We start from the raw sequence: 18,098 nt of genomic DNA, 5'->3' as shown, positions 1-18,098 counted from the left end.
TCCTAACAAGCCTGGACTTGTTCAGTGCCCAGCTGCAACCACCAGCAAGCCGAGGTATCTCTGGGGTGATACACCGCAGTTGCTGCCTTTGGCCCGGCAGCGAGGGTCAGACTGGCCCAGGCACAATCTAACTGGTAATATTGGGAGCATTTTTTTCCAATAGAAGGCTGTCAAGATGCTGAGCACATTTTCAGGGGTTCATTCAGCCTTCTGCAGGGAACAGGTTGAGCTGAGATGTCAAGGCTAGTACAGAGGCTCAAAAGTACTGAGCACACAAGAAGCCTCAGACCTCTCCCTAAAGGGCTGATTTGGGTGGGACTGACACACAGATCTCCCTGGGTAGGCATTCCCCTGGTCAGAGCAATGATACTGCAGCAACCTGTGACACTTGTTTGCTTGAACAGACCTTCCCAGCACCCAGCACCCAGCACAAAGCCAGCACCCTGTGGAGCTGCTGCTTCTTGGCAGTCACCTTGAACACAGATGGCCGATACAGACAGCTGCAACTACATAGAAACCCTTCTTCTTCTCCTAGGAAAACCTGCTCCAAGACTAGCTTGACTTGCTCCAAAAGACACCTTGACAAGTTGCAAGAGCTTCTACAAAGGGACCCTGGCTGCTCAGGCTGGTTGCTTTCCACTCCAAAAGCAAGCATAAGTGATAAAAAGCCTCCAAAGCTGACTCCCTTTTTGGGTTTAGGATCTGCATGATTTCTGAAACACACCAATGAATCAAACATCCTGCTGTAGTTTAATGCCAGGAAGTCCTGTGGTCCCTGCACTAACCAAACTGCTCAAGATATGCTGGCATTTGGCAATTTAAGACTATTTGAATATGTGTCTTTTAATTTTTTTTTTTTTAATAAGCTCTGCCACAGTAGGATTTGTTTTACAAACACCTTCAGATTTCTGACACTGTGTCACATCTGGAGTTACTTATGATGGATCACAGTTCTGGTTTGCAACATTTAGCAGGCACAGCAGCTTCCAAGCATTGTCCCATGACTTCACATAGCACTGCTGCAAATCCCATCAGGAGGATGCCAAGTTCCACCAGCTCTCTGGGGACCCTCGCTGACTCCCACAACACGGCAGGTTTGTGCAGGCGAAGAAATTATTATTAAGATGATCTGAAGAGACAACACTATTATCAAACTTCATTCTTGGGTTTCTTCTTCTCCCTACCCACAAGGCAAAAAGGGAAAAACCTGCTAGGCTGATATTCACAGTCCCAGATATGTTTTTGTAGCACATGGTAGAGGGTTCTTCCTGATGATTAATTACCTTTTGCTGGGGATGACCACATTTAAAGTGTCTACTCTAATTCTTGCAGATCTGCCTTTGATAACAATGACCACTTTGTGTTGTTGATACAGCTGTGGTTTCTGGCAGAGACAGAGGCAATTGCTTGAGTTGGTCAGATCCACAACAAGCTTTTGAGATCTGGAAAAAGGAGGCTTTGATTTTAAGCCTTTGCAAGCTTTTCTTTTTAAAAAGCCTTCTGAATCACAAGATCTCCTGCTCAGGCCATTAAAAACTGCCCAGCTTGAGGTACCTTGTGACATCAGGTGATTGTAGCTGAAAAGATGCCTTCTAAAAGGTTGTTTGGCAGTGCCTGGAGCTGCCTGCCAGGCAACATCCCTTTGAAACAAAAGCAGCTCTCATGTTGCAGTGTCTGACCCATGCCACTGTCTCCACTGGCCAGGGACTAAAGTTAACATTGCAGGAATGAACAAAAGCTGGGGGAAGACTGCACAACAGAGTTTTAACAAAGTCATTTTCCTGGGTTGTGAGGCAATGTATACTCCAGTATCCATAGTGACAGGGAAAAAAAACCACCCAAAAACTAATAAACCAAATTCTTTCCTTTTCCGCTGCCAAGCTGTGGATTGACAGGTATTTAAACACTCAATGCTCATTCTAAAGATGGAAAAGACAAAGTATTTCACTTGCTGTACACTTGTTAGCTGCATTTTTTTGGCTCAGCTTGAAAACATTTCACAGTTCTTGCAGTATTTGGCAGGAGACCTTTCAGCTTTCTTTTCCCACAGACTGATTTTATAGCAATTAAAGGATGTAAATAAATTGTACACATCATTTCTCTGTCCCTCACACCCAGATACACCTTCTCAAACTTGGACAGATAGTTATTAATAGTACCCACATGAAGAGCCCCAAAGATTAATGATAAATGTAATTTATTGTGCATCTTTCACTGTGTCATCTGCACTCTTCCCATTAATCCATCTCAGCTGGATTATTTCTAGCATTCCTAACCTCTGAGCACTTTCCAACAGCTGCTTTTATAGTTTTTTTCCTTCTCTTCAGCTATTTCCAAAAAGTGTTTCTTATCTTTCCTCTCAAACTGGCATTTTGACTCCTAAAGTGAATGCTACTTAACTTGAGTTCAATGTGTTCCTGTCCCAGGAAAAATATAATTTGGACAGAAGATCCTGTATCTCCAATATCATCAGCTTTCAAAACATGGAAGGTCCACCTATGAGTAGAAGAGACTGTTCACCTCAGGAAAGGCTCACAATGCCAGTCCATTCAAGTCACTGAACTGGATTAAAATACAGCAGTTACTTAATTTTGAGGGATATTTTCTTTGTTTTCTGTATTTCACATCTTTACAGCCCTTTGGGATAATTTCCAAGCTTTTGCTCCACAAAAACAAGCCAGAGAAACTTCATATTTTGTAAGAGGAAAAGAAAAAGACTCTCCTGAAATTGCTCAGAGTAAGGTCTTCTCAGAAATATCAACTATTAAAAGTCTCATAGAGAGCTGGCAAATCTATGGTAAATATTTGAATCTGAGCCCTGTGGTCTAACAGACCCTGGATCTTTTAAACATGACAATTCTTTTTTCACAGGAAAAAACCCAAAAAGCTGTTTATGAGATGTTCAGAGATTCTAGAAGCTATGATTCTACAGCTCTCTCCCACTCTTTTAAAGGCCAGTACAGCTGGACTCATTGCTAAGGACCTTAGATATGCTGCCAAAAGATACAGAGGTGGGAAAGGAACACCAAAACCCATCAAGGTGCCTTCATTTACAGATATCATACCCCATGCTCAGAATACACAGTGTTGTGCTGTCATGTAAAGATGTGATAGGAAAAGATTTGCTAAAAAACGTTCATTCTAAAGTGATGTCCCAACCCCCCCATCAAAAAGTTCCCTGCCATTTCCTGATACCACCCAGCTCTCTTGTAGAGATTACAATGTCAATCTGTGTCCTTAAAAAATTTTCTCAGAATGTAAAATTTATCCTACAAAAGAAAAGAAAAATATTTGAGAGCCTGTGATCATAGATGATGTCATGAATCATATATGTTACATAGAGATGTAGTGTTTGGATGAGTTCTCTCACTTTCAATACAAATCTAAATGCTCTGCATGAAATGTGTGGTTTAAGAAGTATCCAGAATACCAAGTTTCTACACACATAACATATCAGGAATTATAAAGAGGCAAATTTTCCCCTTTCTGAACCAAGACATCTGCCAGCAGCCAGTGCTACAGCTTCCCTCTCTGAGCCTTCCTATTCCTGTGATGAGACTGCCTGAGCTCTGCCCACAGAGAGCCCCGGATCCATGCAAAATGAATTTCCCCCCTTCATTTTCCTCTAGAAGGGGCCTCTCCATTCTGTGCCCCAGTGCTCAGTCCCAGAGCTGCAGGCTGCTGCCTGGAAGTTGTGAAAACAGACAGCTTAGGGGCATTGTACACTCCTGAAACCTGAGCGTGCTCCTCAGTGTCATTACTCATCCAGGCAGCTTTTCTTTCCCCAGCCCTGTCGAACTTTCCTCCCTGAATCCTCAAGTGCTTCAAGGGCTGGAGAGCTGCCAGCCACCAGCTGCACAAGATCTTAAAGAAACCCAGACCCATTTTCATCCTTCAGGAGAGCAAACAAATATATTTTTAAAAGAGCAAATTGAGCAGATTCAAAATAGAAGGGGGAACTCCTCTGTCTCAATTCCCCTCCTCATTTCCCCATTTCGCTGCATCCTTTGTTTTCATCCCCATGAGAAAAAAAGAAGTATTTAGAAACCAATATGAAAATACAAGCAGAAAAATCAAGAAGATTTTGTGACATCAGGGAACTCAGAAGGGACAGTGATCTCTGCAAACCCAGCACAGCTCAGCAGGGAACAGTGCAGCATGATGAAGCAAAGGGAGGGGTTTTGCTTCCTTAGCACCAGGGATCTGAAATTATCTAGAGGAAGTGGAATTTGGTTCTCCTTGGGGACGAGAAGCAGTACTTTTTGCAAGCTGCAAAATGAAATTATGGTTCATGGCCTGAGTTCCCAATTCCTGGGAAGAACAGCCCTATTCACATCGTTACGAGGTTGAAAAGGGCAGAGAAGAAAAAGAACAAAGCAGAGAGATCTGTGACTGCAGCCTTTCCAGCCTCCCTTCCCTGCCAGCATTTTCTTTAGGGGAATGCAAGAGGGTACCTGAGCTTGTCTGCAATGAAGATGACCCTCCTTTCCAGCAGCAAGGAGGCAAAGACTCTGCTCAGGTGCCGCACGCTCAGGGAGGTGAACAAGGACTCGAAATCAACGTGCTCCAGCCTGGAGTCGAGGGGCCGCCGCAGCTCGATGACCTGGGGGGACACAAAGAGCACAGGTGAGCTCCTGGTGCCACCCAGAGCGTGCCAAGCAAGGACCCAGCAGGTATTTTCACAGCCAGAGCCCTCACTGACGGCTGGTGAGCACCACAGAGCAGCAAGTCCTCAACCACAGTCCTTCCAAAGGCTCCCATAAATCCTTCTTCCAGATGAAGAGGATCCAGAGTCCACTCCAATAGGCACAGCATGAGATCAGCCACAAGTTCTTCCCACTGGACTGAGGACAGTGAGCTCTTCATAAGGAGGAAAACTAGTTTGTGTCCAGCTAGGAGTGGTTTTCAGGCAGCAGAATGTCATGGAGCCTTGCAAATCTACACTCTGACTTTTACAGTTAGGATTTATTTACTTTTTACTGCAAGAATCTGGATGCCTAACCTCCTGACCATAAATTTTTTATATCAGTTACAGACAAGAGCAGCCTGTGGGTATTTTTCTTTGTTCATATCTACTTAAATAATGCCTGTCATAGCACCTTAGCACTTCATACTCCTTATCTTAGACAGATGCTTATCTAAATTGTTTTTGAAAGTCTCCAACACTACACATTTCATAAATCCCACAAGAAAATTACTCTAGTTCTGAACTACCCTCACCAACACCAAGCTTGCAGCTGAAACATGTCAGTGGCAAATTACTTCAATTATACTCTCAGTACACACTGAGAGCAACTGGTCACATTCCTCTCTGCAGGAAACTTCTTGTGTATTGAAAGGTTATCATGTGTCTTCCTTTGTCTTTTGTTTTCTATATTAAGTAAGCAATTTTCTCAAGCTTTGCCGGCATTTTCTAGACCACTTAGTAAAAAGAACTACCCTGCTCCGGCTTTCTCCTAGTGGGTGCATGTTTTGGAAAACAATACTCCAAAGAAACTACCATCAACACTGGAAAGCAGAAAATTTGTTTTCCTTTATTATTCATCCCTTCACTTGCTTTCACAATGAAGGATTTTGTCTCAATAATACCACACTGTTACTTTTGCTCACTTTAGGGCCCACTGTGCCACCAGATCCTCCTCTGAAGTACCACTGCTCACTCAGTTACTTTCATGTTGTATTAGACTACTCCTTTTTTCCTCCCAGCATTTTGCTCTTGCTCATATTGATTTTCCCACCAGATGTTCCATTTACAGAATCACAGAATCATTTAGACTGGAAAAGATCTCTAAGATTATTGAGTCCATGTGATCACCACCATGACAACTAGACCACAGTGCCACATCCGGTCATTTCTTGAACACTTGAATATGTTTCTTGAATTCGGGGGAGCGGGGCACTTTGACTGTTAATCCCCTACTCTCCAAAGTGCCTGCCCCCATCCCAGTGCTGTACTGTGTAAATGTGGAGTTTAGGCCATCAATCTGATAATTAACAAACAGAATCCCAGACACAAACCAGCCACAACATTCTCACAGCACACCACTGGGACTTTGCTCCTCCAGCACACATTTTTAACCAGCTTTGCATGTTCTCTGCAGTAATGTCATTTAGTTGGGACTGTTTCCAGTTGGGTTGAGGAGAATGTCATCATGTAGTGCTCTGCCTGAAAGCCTGCAGACACAACTTTATCAACTTGCTCTCCTTCCTCCCTCTCACATTCAAGGCATACCAAGTATGGCCAAAACTACCTTCAATTTGTCTCCCTCCATCCCCCCACAGTCCTTCAATGCCATGCCCTAAAGCTCTGTACTCTTAAAACCCTCCTGCTGTCCTCACACCGCATCTTGTGAGATGCAACACAGATCCTCCCCTCCACACTGTGAAAATGCCATTCTCAAAGGCTGCAATATTAGCCTGGTGTGGTTTCAAGGATTTTTTGCCCTGATCCACACAAACAGATATTCTGTATTAAGGTGCTGGAGCACATTGTTCAAACCTGTCATTAGGAAGTTAAGTGTGGTGTCCTTGAGCAGATCCAAGTCATATGCTGGGCAGCACAGGACCTGCTGTCTGTGCCTCCTGGCCTCAAGGCCAATGTCCTGGTTCCTTTTGCTATACTAGGCTGTGTGTTTACATTCATTTTTACCATAGGATTTCCATTTTGATTCTGAGTCACTGAAGTCTCCATACCATCCCCTCTGGTCCCCAGTTTTACACCCCAGCTTCCCCCCACAGCTGACAGATCATCTGTTCTTGAAGATCCCCAGTGCTATGCCATGGTCCCAACTTTCAGTTGCTAGTCCGGCACCATTTGCTGGCCTGTTTCCCTCTCTCTAGGAAGTGTCTTTACCTCTGTTCCTGAGCCTGGCAAGAAGTTCTTGACTGTAATGGTCCTGCCCAGAGCTGGGAAAGGAGCCTCCATGACACTCCTCATGAGAGGCTGCACCAGGGCTGGGGAAATGCCCCGTCTCTTCTCAACCTCATCCAAGATCTGAAATAAAGGCATGAAGACACAAAAACATGCAAATCAGGAGGAGGGAGATAACACCAGGAATTAAGTGCACCAGTATCTATCTATGTTCTCTCCTTAATCCAGTATTGACATGGAGCTGTGTGTCAAAAGAAAGAAGGCAAAAGGTGCAAATGAAGATCCTGGAGTTCTTTTATCAGGAGAAACACAGCTCCAGTGAGGCCACTGTGAAGCTGAAAATTTCCAAACTCCCCACTACACTCAGAGGTTAAAAGGACTCCACCTTTTAACCTCTCTTGTATTCTGGGAGGTTGTGCTGAAGGAAGTAGGTAAGAGCTGACAATCTAGTTTTCCTATCAACTGTGCTTTTGCTAGGTTCTGGAATTAGCATGTCATTGCCTCACCAAATCTTTCAGATCCTTGCTTCAGCCATCAGCTTCTCTGACCCCATACATTCACATGCTGGCTTCACTCTCAGGTCCCTCTTCACCTACAGCACAAACTCCCTCTCCTTCTCCCCGCTCACCTTAGAGAAGAGATTGAAGCATCCAAGGCGACTCACAATGCAGTAAACTTCTGGGAGACGCTTCCCTTTTCCACTGGGCTTTCAAGACAAACACACACACACACACACAACAAGGAAATGTCAGAGTTATAACTACTGCAAAGATAGAGTGACTGGTCTCTTAGTTGTGCATCTCACTGGCTGGCTCAGAAACTGGCAGGCATTTGACAGTATGGTGATGGTGACAGCCTGGCTCAAACCCTGGTACACCAGAAACAGGGAAGAGAAATGGGCACATCCACAGTGTGGTCCCAGCTTACCTAAGTCAATGACAAAGGCAGAGCAGACTGATCTACAGAGACAACTCTGAACCTACAGGACCAGCCCAGGTTTAGACAACTGTTTAATAGGTATCCAAACCTAAAGAGGATAAGCCCTGTCTTCAACTTCAGGGGTGAAACAACAGTCCATGGCCATGGTAAAGTGCTGGTGCAAGGAAAATGCAAGAGAGTTATGTCTGGACTGGAGGATGGGACACAGAGAGGGACTTTGGCACTGAACAGAAGAGAGCAAATCTGTTCTGTTGCCACTCTTTTCATTCCACACTGAAAGAGAAGAGCAGCAGCCTTCCACTTTCCAGAATGGGTGCCAGTAACACCAACCCGACAGAAGGCTGCACCACTAGGAAAAGGAAAAAACCCAGGGATAATTACCAGCAGCCTCCTACAATACCCAAACCGCCTGCTTCCATCTTCCCCCGTCAGGACAAATGAGAATGTCTCACTGCAGAAAGAGAAACCAGAAGGACAAGATACACATCAGCCTCATTACCAGTCCCAGACATACAAATCCAATAAACCCCCACTATTTCTGAATTTTCTATACACCCCTCTCAGAGTTCTGCCCAATCTTCTACCGTAACAGCTCTTGCATTTAATTAGCTTGATATAGAAATATGTTTCTCATGAGTCAGGATACCAAGTACAGTACTTACCTGGCAAATTGATGGATGGGAGCCCAGTCCTTTGCATCAGGGAAGCAAAACTGGGGAATAGCTTTCAACTGATCTTCTGCCTCACGCATGAATTTGAATGAGCGCTCAAGCTAGCAGAACAGAGAGAAGGAATGTTTCCAATTAGTCATGTGGGGATGGAATGACTTCAAATATTTTTCCTGTGACAAATGAAGAGGTGATGACAGAGGCTAAGCTTCTGCCTGGAAGATATTAAAATTTCTGTGATTCTGGCTCACCTAATCTTTAGATATCTCAAGGTAACTCTGTGCCCCCAATTCCATCAAGCCCTGTCTCTGCAGCACCTGCCTCTGCTATATTGTGCCTCTAATCTGGGACACACCTTCCAACAAGGGGAAAGAGAACTGAAGTCTGAGGGGATCTCTGGTCACATCCCATTTACAAACACTCTATCACATTGGCTCTGTGTTTCTCCCATTCCTCCTTCCCCATTTTGAGCTAGGCTATCACTGAAAGCTGTTCCTTCCCTTTCAGAACATGTATCTTCTCTCAACCATCAGTTATCTTTGAAGAGGAAAGGGGGAGAAAGGGAATAGCTACATAAAAGTCATAGCCAAGGGCAGCAGGATATCTAAATCAGCTGCCCTTTCAGGAGTGAGCAATACCATGACAATTCTCAGGCAGTGACTGAAGCCCTCCCACCATTTTCAGTGTGCCCCAACACTGAAACAGCAGAGGGTCACTGACACAACACATGTCAACAGAGAAGCTGCAGCTCCTCCAGCGATCCAAGTGCCCCACACAATCTGAGACAGACCTTCAGTGGGAACTGCTGGGTGACCTCAGGGATGTAGGCAGCCCCAGCCTGCTTCTTGTGCAGCGACACCACCACGAAGTACTCGAAGAGCTGCCTCTCCTGGTACTCGATCAGGTCCCGCTCCAGGGTCTGGTAGCGCGGCGTTTGCTTCAGCCGCGACTTCACGTGCACCAGGCGCTGGCTGTGAGCTGCAGGAACACACAGAGAGCCTGGCTTGTTCTGGCTCTGCACAGACTGGGGGATGAACCTGAAATCACCTCACTGCATGGCTTTCTCAGTGGAAAGCTTCTTTTGGAAGCTGCACTATAAATATTGACAGAGATGGGCCATAATGTTGTGCCATCATCCTGAAGAACTCTGGCAGCAGAAGGATTTCATGGATAGCTTTTACAGCCCAAGCTGAGATCCATGTGGGACATGATGTATCAGATATTGTCCAGCCACTCATCCTAGCAGTCATTTATGTACTTTGCAAAGCCAACACAGTGAGGTGATTGACCACCTTTGTCCAGAGGAGGCTGTGGGCAGCAATCCCCAGGGTTTTACAAGACCAGCACTGGGTCAGGCCAGGGCTGTACTGTCTGAGTAATGCTGGGGACTCCCAGCTCCAGCACACAGGCTGGGCTGTAGGCCAACAACAGAAAACATAAGAAGTGCCAGTGAAAAATGCTGGCTCATGCCAATTCTTCCTGTGCCTAAATTTAATCTCCCAGTGCCATGCTTCTACAAGTTCACCAAGACAATGGGAAAACAAGCAAGCTGTAGCTGCAACACACACATGAGCCATGGGACAATAAACATTCCAGCATGGAAAATAATGAAAAGTTGCCCGCTGAGAAGAGACCAGATGAAATTCCCTGAGACCACCCCCTGCTTCGTTTTACAGTTGCATCCCAAATTAAATCTCCATGATGTCTCCCTTATCCCTGCTACAAAAGAAAGAAAGAATTAACTACAAGCAGAGACTACAGCACATTCTCACAGCTTTGCTTTTTGGGAAGGTGGGTGGCAATGCAACTTTTTGATGGAAACAACCACCACAGAGATGCTATAGGAACTCCAATACATAAGAAATCTGCTTGGGAGACAGGACTTCCTGAAAAATGGGATATACTTGTTGATCTTTTTTCTGGTGTAGTTGTGCCACTCATGGATTATTCAAGACAATGAAATTTAGGGCAATCTTGAGGTGCCTCCCAAATCAGAAAGTGTAACAAACCCTGGGCAGTTAAGGCCCTGGAAAGATGGCTTAGAGTCCTTTTTCTTGTCACCTACTATGTTATTTGCTCTAGGGCTGTAAAGCTTTCAGAAGTGCTTTCTGTTTCACCAGGGGCTTCAAAAGGAGCAGTGTCACAGCAATGCTGAGTGCTTCTGAAAAGCTTGCTCAAGATCTGCACTGGTTATATTCTAAAGATATCAGAATTTTACTGCTGTCATCATGGCACAGTTTGTCTTCCAAGACTTTTCCTTTCCAAGGGTCAGCACTTCCAGCTCTGCCATCCAACCTCATGATTTACTGTGTCTCAGGTGATGTACAGTGGCTTGCATGCAGAGGTACCTGGCTGGTATGTACATTTGGTGTAACACATAAACCAAAGTCCCAAATACAAGAGACCTGCTAAATCATCTCACTTTCCTATTTAAAAATAGGGAAGTCAACAGTTCAACAAGGCATAAAGCAGAATCCAGCTGTAGTTATGGCAAACAGCAAGTGCCAGAGCTCCTGTTCACACTTATGCAGACTTGCAGAGTCACTCAGCCCCAGGTCTGGATCTGGATATTGTCCAGAGCCCAGTGCTGTTGGATTTGAGGTGACTTCATATGATCTCCATCATCCTCTCTCCAGGGAGTTCTGAGCTGCAGTTACAGAGAAACACAGGATGATGCACATGATTCACTATGGCAACAGCAGCAGGAAAGAGTTCAAATCTTCCTGGCCACATCTACACTGCCTGTCTCAGCTAAATGTGAACATGCTCTGTATTTTCACAACATTTCAGGAGGGCTGTGAATATAATTTCTGCACTATCCTGGTGGAAACCCTCTCTCCTATCTCCAGCCTAGCCTTAGAACCTGTCAAAAGGAAGGCACTGGCAGCAATTTTCAGCTTGCTCTTGCTAACATAGCAATACAGATAAAAGATTTCAATGCAGATGAAAGCAAGAGCATACAGTAGTTCTTGAATGGGAAGCTGTGCTCCCAAGAGGGAACTCAGCCTGAGCTTTCACTTCTAAAAACCTGTAAGAGGGTGAGAATGAGCACTCCCACTCACAGTGCACAGTGGCTGACACAGCTCATGCCTGTCTTTTCAGCTTGGAACTAAACTGACCTGCTGTCCAGATCTGATGTGCAGGTGAGTCAGGAAACTTTGGAATGTGAGGGAGTTTCCATCTTCCATTCTAACTCTGCCAGGATTTTAAATATGCCCCACAAATTCCCAAAAGACAGCAACGTCCCCAGAATGTGCAGGGGCTAATTACCAGTACAAGGTTTCAGGAGAGTATTTTGGAGACCAGTACACCAAATAATCCTACAAACAAGAGTGAAGAAAGAAATGTAGTGCTTTATCCCAACCCAGCCAGTGCAGGAGAGTTTAACCAGCAATAAACCACATAGTGCCACTCTGTTTTCCTAGCTAGCCAGTCTGGCTGGTGGCTTTTCTCCCACAGTAAGCATGTGCTGAGGTGTCTGGACATCCAGTGCCATGCAACACTGCCACTCTGGTCACACATTTCTGACTCTGCACTTAGAAAAATCTCACTGTATTTCCTCAGTGTCCAATACTCCTCCTGGAAAGTCAGTCAACCAGGAGCTTTGATGGGAGCTGGAAGAGATGTTTGTTTTGGGCTCCTGTAGCCCTCTGCCCATGGATTTTCTCCTGCAGCACTGAGATCTCCATGTTCTCCTGTGTTCCATGCAGAAACAAGGTCCTTCTCCAAAGGTAGGACACAGATCTTGTCCTAGGAGCTCAGAGCAGAGTTCATCAGGAGCCATTTGCTCTCTCCACACATTTGCCTTACCTTTCAGCTTCTCTTCAGTGTCACTGTCTGATTCACTGTTTTCATCTGTAACTAGGAAAAAAAAGAAAGTAAGGGGAAGATGAATTAAGGAAAGTCTATTTGTGCATTTCTTATCACTGGCATGAGAAAGCTGGGACTGGCAACTTCAGGGGGAAGCAGTTTAGGTCCCAAGGGCCTTGTTCTTTTCAAGGGTGCACATACCCACATATATTCAGCTTACCAACCCTGGTATCTTCCCATTCATTCAGGGATAAAACACCCAAACCAACAACAAAATCAATTTTGCACAGCCAGAAGAGTTGCATAAAGAATAAAATGCCAGAATAGTATTTTATCCAAGTTTGTATAAGCACAACACCAAGGTAAAATACTAATATGCAGTAGTTTCTGGGACATGGGATAAAACCAAGGAAAGAAAGAAACAAACAAAATTGTCTGACTGAATCAGATTCAAGGTCTATATTGTCCAATGATCTATTTCTCTGAATGATGCTATAGGGAGGGGTACAAAAAGTCTGGGGTGCTTCCCCTGAAAGTTCATATAAACACTCATCCACCCTGTGGCTGTCTATGCTTTATGAAATGGGATAAACAGTAACAAATAATTGTGGGAAATAAATAGAGGTGTGGTCACTTTCTGCTGGATATTAAAGTGGTTTGGAAAAACATCCTGTGTTGGAAAGACACAATCTTAATTTTCATTGAGATGAGATGCTTAAAAGCAATTGCTCTGAAGTGTCTGAATGCTTTGGGCAAGTTGTTAATTGACAGTGGGAGGCTGAGAGTCTCAATCCTGCTATGATGGAGATGGTCCAACAGTCAGTTGCAGAAACCCTGATTCCCAACTGAGGCTATTTGTTTATTGGGATGGTGACAGAACCAGGGCTGTTCCAAAATCTCCTGTCTTCCATTGGACAGTTCACTGACGTGACACATTCCCACAAAATATTTTGAACTCAACAAATCAGAGTTTTTGGACAGAACATTCCTCTCCATAGCTTCCAGCATGTTCCAGAAATAAACATCAAAAAGAGGGCACATGTTTGGGGTGACCTATAAGGTTATCATGCAAAGCCATGGACTGAAAATGAAGCAAGAAAAACAGAAACCTTCCATTTTAACCAAAGGGCAGAGGAACAGCCCTTATCTTACAAAAAAAAAAAAAAAAAAGAGTGGAAACCCCAACTCAACCTTAGTCTGGACTGGATGAAGTGCTAGAAAGTGTCACATAAACCATGAAGGCAGTCTAAAGTCCAGGGCAGATCCTCAGAAAGTCTTAGAGGAATGATGATGTGAAGCTCCTTTACCTTTCCCTGAATTGCTCTCTGTAGACTGTGACAGTCTCTTGACTCGTTTCTTTCCCCTCCGTGCCTCGTAAATGGCATTGATTTTCAGCACCAGCTGCTCAGCAAACACACAAACAAAACAAGGTTAATTTCTTCCCCAGGCAAGAAATTGAGCTAGAATTTTATGCAAAGTGTTCTTTATCCCAACCTTGGCCACAGTGAAACTGTTCCCTTGATGGTGCAGGAGGCACAATTCCCAGGATCTGTGCTGCACTGCCCTTGCTGACTCTGGTACAGCAGAGCCCAGGGGAACAAACCCCTGGTGTGAAAGGCCACACCTGAATGCACTTCCACACTGTGCAGCTTTATCAGCTACACAGAGTCCACCTCTCCATACTCCATGGGAGCACCAGAGGGTCCCTTAGCAACCTGTGCTGGTCTGCAGGTTGGAAGCAGAAAACTGGCTGGAGGATGACTGAAGAAAATGAGAAGCATGGAGGCCAGTGATGCTGAAATATTTCACACCAGTGGTTTCCTTTGCAATCCTGTAACTCCTGTGCTCCCAGCTGGCCAAGAGAGAGGACATTTCAGTGTGGGGCAGTGCTGGGCTCAGTGGCTCATTCAGTGCCCCTGGTCTCCCTGTCCATTCCAGAAGGGGAGGGGAATTGCAGCAGAGCCATGCCAGGCTCCCTGTCTGAGCAGACCTGCCTCCTTCTCAAGGTGCCAGGCAGGAGCACTGGGATATGGCCACAGCATTCAGATTTATTCCATAAATAATTGGAATAAATTCAGATTCCAGATTTACATCCACACATGTCTTGTGAGCTCAGGGTAAGACAGGCCTCCCACCTACTTGGTCAGGCAACTCTGAACACAAATACAGAAGTGGGAGGCAGGATGCTCTGCTGTGGAAGTGCAGCCTTCACCCAGATGCCCAGCTCAAGCCTCAGGTGATGCTGCCCTTGACAAGCAAACCTCAGTTCTGTCCTGGCCCTGCAAGACTGCTCAGTGGCACTGTGGGGTAAATAAACACTTGGAATCCTCTCTTCAGTTGACATAAAAGTATGTGTGAATACACAGACAGAGCTCAAGCCCATGCACAGATGTGAAGACATACTGGGAAAGAAACCCTAAATATTTGCAGTCTTTGGCTCATTTCTGAAAGGCTGAGGCACACAGAGAGGGCATTCAAAAATCAGATATGCAAACATGAACACAGATCTGGCAACTAGGAAACAAAGAAGATACACAAACACATCCCTTTTTCCCCAAATGCAAACTGTGGGTTTGGAAAAAATTCACCACAGACTGTCCCTGGTAGCCTCTGCTTGCCCTGCAAAGACCGGGATAAGCAACTGTGTTTTTCTAACTGTGTTTTTGAAACATTCAATAGATAGACTGCTGCCAAACCTCATTTGGATTGAATACACATCCTGCCAGATCTGAAAGAAAATAAAATTTAAATGGAGTAATGCTGTATCCAAGTAAGAAATAGGAAACGTTGCTGAAGAAAATGCTCCTAACTGCAGACAAGTCCTTTTGTCACCCAATTGTCATTATGTTCATTGCTCACTTACAGTCACACCTTAAATTATAAACAGCCAGTGCATCAATCAGAACAAGCAAAGAACAACAGATTTCCAGGAGGAAACAAACACACAACACAGACAATTTCTGACTGTCCCATCCAGGAAGCACAGAAGAGAGTATGATGGGGTACATCTTCTGCAAAATATGAACTGCTTCTTTCCTCTCTGACATACTTCAATTTCTATCCGAAAATTACAATGCATTTTTTTCTTCTTATTATGAAATCTCAGATGGAAAAATAACTTCTTTGAAAGGTGCAGACATGTTTGTGTGTCTTCTCCTTCAGGCAGAAAGGGGGTTAAGCACAAGTCAAGTCAACAGTCAGGACAGCAGCTGCCTTGCAGGGATGCCACACACTGGAAACTCAAGAAAACCTGGTCTCATACTCACACTCCTGCCTGGAAGAAGCCAAACCAAAAAAGCCAAAGCCCTAGATTTACCTTGGGAATCTTCCTTCTCCTCTTGCCATTCTGAGAGTCTCCCAAGGAGAAGAAAGTGTCATCTGGACTGCTGGGGGTTGAGGGAGGGCTGACCTTGGACGGTGAGCCAGCCCCATCCCGGCTCAGTTTCCGTATGTCCGGCAGTTTGAAACTCCGCCGCTCCGAGTTTTGCCGGAAAAACGTGGGCTTGGAAAGCAACTGGAAACAGAGGAGAAGGAATGAATGACCACAGAACCTTGTGGGTCTTTACTCCATTGCTTACACTTCATATCAGTAAATCCAGCCACAGCACTCAGTTGTCAAAACAGCCTGAGAGTGCCCACAGATTTGTGCACATGCAGAAAAGCCAGGCAGCTGCCAGGCTACATCTTGGCCAGCAATTGAACCAGCTCATTTTCATTCCAGAGCAGCACACAGGCTCAGGGGTTGGCCAAGAAGCTCTTGCTCCAGTGTGGAAAAAAATCTCCCAGGATTTGGGTAATCCAGAGGTTGGGATTGTAAACAGGACAAGACTAACCAACCAACCACAGGCATTTGGGATAAGGAGCAGCTAGCCAGGAGGGACAGAGAAGCAGTGAGAGCAGGCAGAAAGCACTGTCAGTATGGCTGCCTTTGACAGGAGCCAGAATCAGATAGTTCAAAGGGTACAAGAGATGCTGTTAGACAATTATGGAGACTGCTTTCCTCCTAAACTCATTAGCAAGTTTGGTGGGAGTACAACAGAAGATGTTTAAGAAGCAGAGTGAAGTTCCTAAAGTCTCTGACCAAAAATAGCATCAGAGAAGTAGAAAGCTAAGCTCCAGATAAAGAGGGGCAAACCACTTCTCACCAGAAAGATGCCCAATAAGAACACTTTTTATCTTCTCCTACAGAATTTCCCAGTAGTTCTGACAAGGTAAATTGCACCTTTTGTGGGAACAGAATCTGCACTGCCAGAGGATGTATCTGGCACTAAGAAGTGTGGGGGAGAGTTATCCAGCCTAGCTCTGAACAATTCACAGCAGCACTGGGCCTGTAGCTGAGGCAGCACCACCATCTGCCTCCACCAGCAGACACACTCAGCAGTTATGAGTCACACCAATTAATCCACTCAGGTTAGCTCAGGTGTCTCTGGATTTGGCAGAAAATCCAAAAAACATTTGCCATCTACAGAGAAGTCCTGTAAAAAATGAGGCTGTAGGGAGTCTTTGCATTGAAGAATCCCATTCTGCACCAGGGATGTGAGCTGTTACATCTATAGTAGTCCTGAAAGTCTGTCCAGAGCCATTCCCCACCACTGCAGCCTGGCCAGGCTCTCCACAGGATGAATGCTGCAGCTGCAAACCCATCAGCTGCCAAGAGAGCTGCAGCATTCCTTTTCTGACTGATGCAGATCAGGGCTTTTAGACACCAAAGCACAGCAGAGTAACACAATGACTCCTGTTCAGCTCTCCTGCTGGGAAGAGTATCTCTGGTGAAAGGCATTCCTGGGCAGCACTGCAGCCGCCTTTCCACAGCACATGTGGGAAATCTGGGTGCACAGGTGACTGCAAATCTCTGAGGGAGATCAGCCTCATCCCAACACACACACAGCCCCTTGCTGCTCTAGACCTGACTAGCAACAAGGAGAATGGATTGAGAATCACAGAACAGTTTTCACTGAATTATCCAAAGACACCTTAGTTGCTGATTAAGCTGGTTGGAAAAGAGCAGCATGTCAAGGAACACTGCACATAAAACTTCTGAAAATGTTGGATAACTGTTCTAATAATAGTTGTTCCTTGGACAGCATGAGAAAACCCTCTGGCCAGGAAAGCTGTGTTTAGATCCCTGCTATCCACTCTGGACCCATTTATTGCCAAGATGACTTTGACTGTCATGCTGTCCCTGCTTTCCTAGCTTGGACTATCTAAATAGGCAGCATGAATCAACCAAAGCAGCTTGGGAGGCTGAGGGAGCAGGGCTGCCCTTGGTAAACCCTGAGCTCTGAGCAGGAGATGCCAATCAAAGCTTTACCTCTTCTTTTGGTTCCATGGACAAGGAGGAAAAAGGCCCCAAGCTGTGAGCTGGGCTGTGCTGTGGACACTCTTCTAGCACTAGCTCTGCACCCAGGGGACTGGCACTGCCTTACTTACCAGCAAATTGTCTCATGGAGAGAGCAAAAAAGGCTCCTGGGGGGTGGGGGGTGTGCTGCAGAGGCACCTGGGCACCAGCATGGGCAGACTGCACTGCCCAAGACACTGAGACAAGGCTACTGCAGGCCTTGATTGCCCAAATACTTCCATGCCCTCTTGGAGGGGAGGAAGGTCTTCCCACACCACCAGGGAAGGCAATCCTGAAGAGAAGAAAAAAGTGAAAGCAAACCATTTATGTAAGGGAATGCTGGTTTGTTTTTTACCTCACTGAAGGGGAGTAAATCCCCTCTTATCACACTGTACCCTGTGGCAAAAGACATAAAGGAAAAATCCCTAACATGATGAAGGTGTCCACTTTTTCCACACAGCACCTGGATTTC

General features: G+C 45.3%; 1 protein-coding gene across 2 annotated transcripts in view; it reads right to left on the bottom strand.

Moving 5' to 3' along the window:
* DENND2A (DENN domain containing 2A) overlaps window positions 1-18,098 on the bottom strand; it is a 58,027-nt gene that overhangs the window by 10,084 nt on the left and 29,845 nt on the right. Inside the window, exons 6-14 of one of the 2 annotated variants that reach the window (XM_058023078.1) lie at window positions 15,605-15,802; window positions 13,596-13,689; window positions 12,289-12,339; window positions 9,269-9,456; window positions 8,473-8,582; window positions 8,192-8,261; window positions 7,500-7,577; window positions 6,854-6,994; window positions 4,455-4,603 (exon numbers count right to left, since the gene is read on the bottom strand). In XM_058023078.1, the coding sequence (XP_057879061.1) occupies window positions 4,455-4,603; window positions 6,854-6,994; window positions 7,500-7,577; window positions 8,192-8,261; window positions 8,473-8,582; window positions 9,269-9,456; window positions 12,289-12,339; window positions 13,596-13,689; window positions 15,605-15,802 (1,079 nt within the window). The remainder of the gene's footprint in view (window positions 1-4,454; window positions 4,604-6,853; window positions 6,995-7,499; window positions 7,578-8,191; window positions 8,262-8,472; window positions 8,583-9,268; window positions 9,457-12,288; window positions 12,340-13,595; window positions 13,690-15,604; window positions 15,803-18,098) is intronic. The other variant, XM_058023079.1, reaches the window with a different exon arrangement.

This window comes from Melospiza georgiana, chromosome 4 (assembly GCF_028018845.1).
Source record: "Melospiza georgiana isolate bMelGeo1 chromosome 4, bMelGeo1.pri, whole genome shotgun sequence".
NCBI lineage: Eukaryota > Metazoa > Chordata > Aves > Passeriformes > Passerellidae > Melospiza > Melospiza georgiana.
This window is presented reverse-complemented; position numbering and strand designations above follow the sequence as displayed.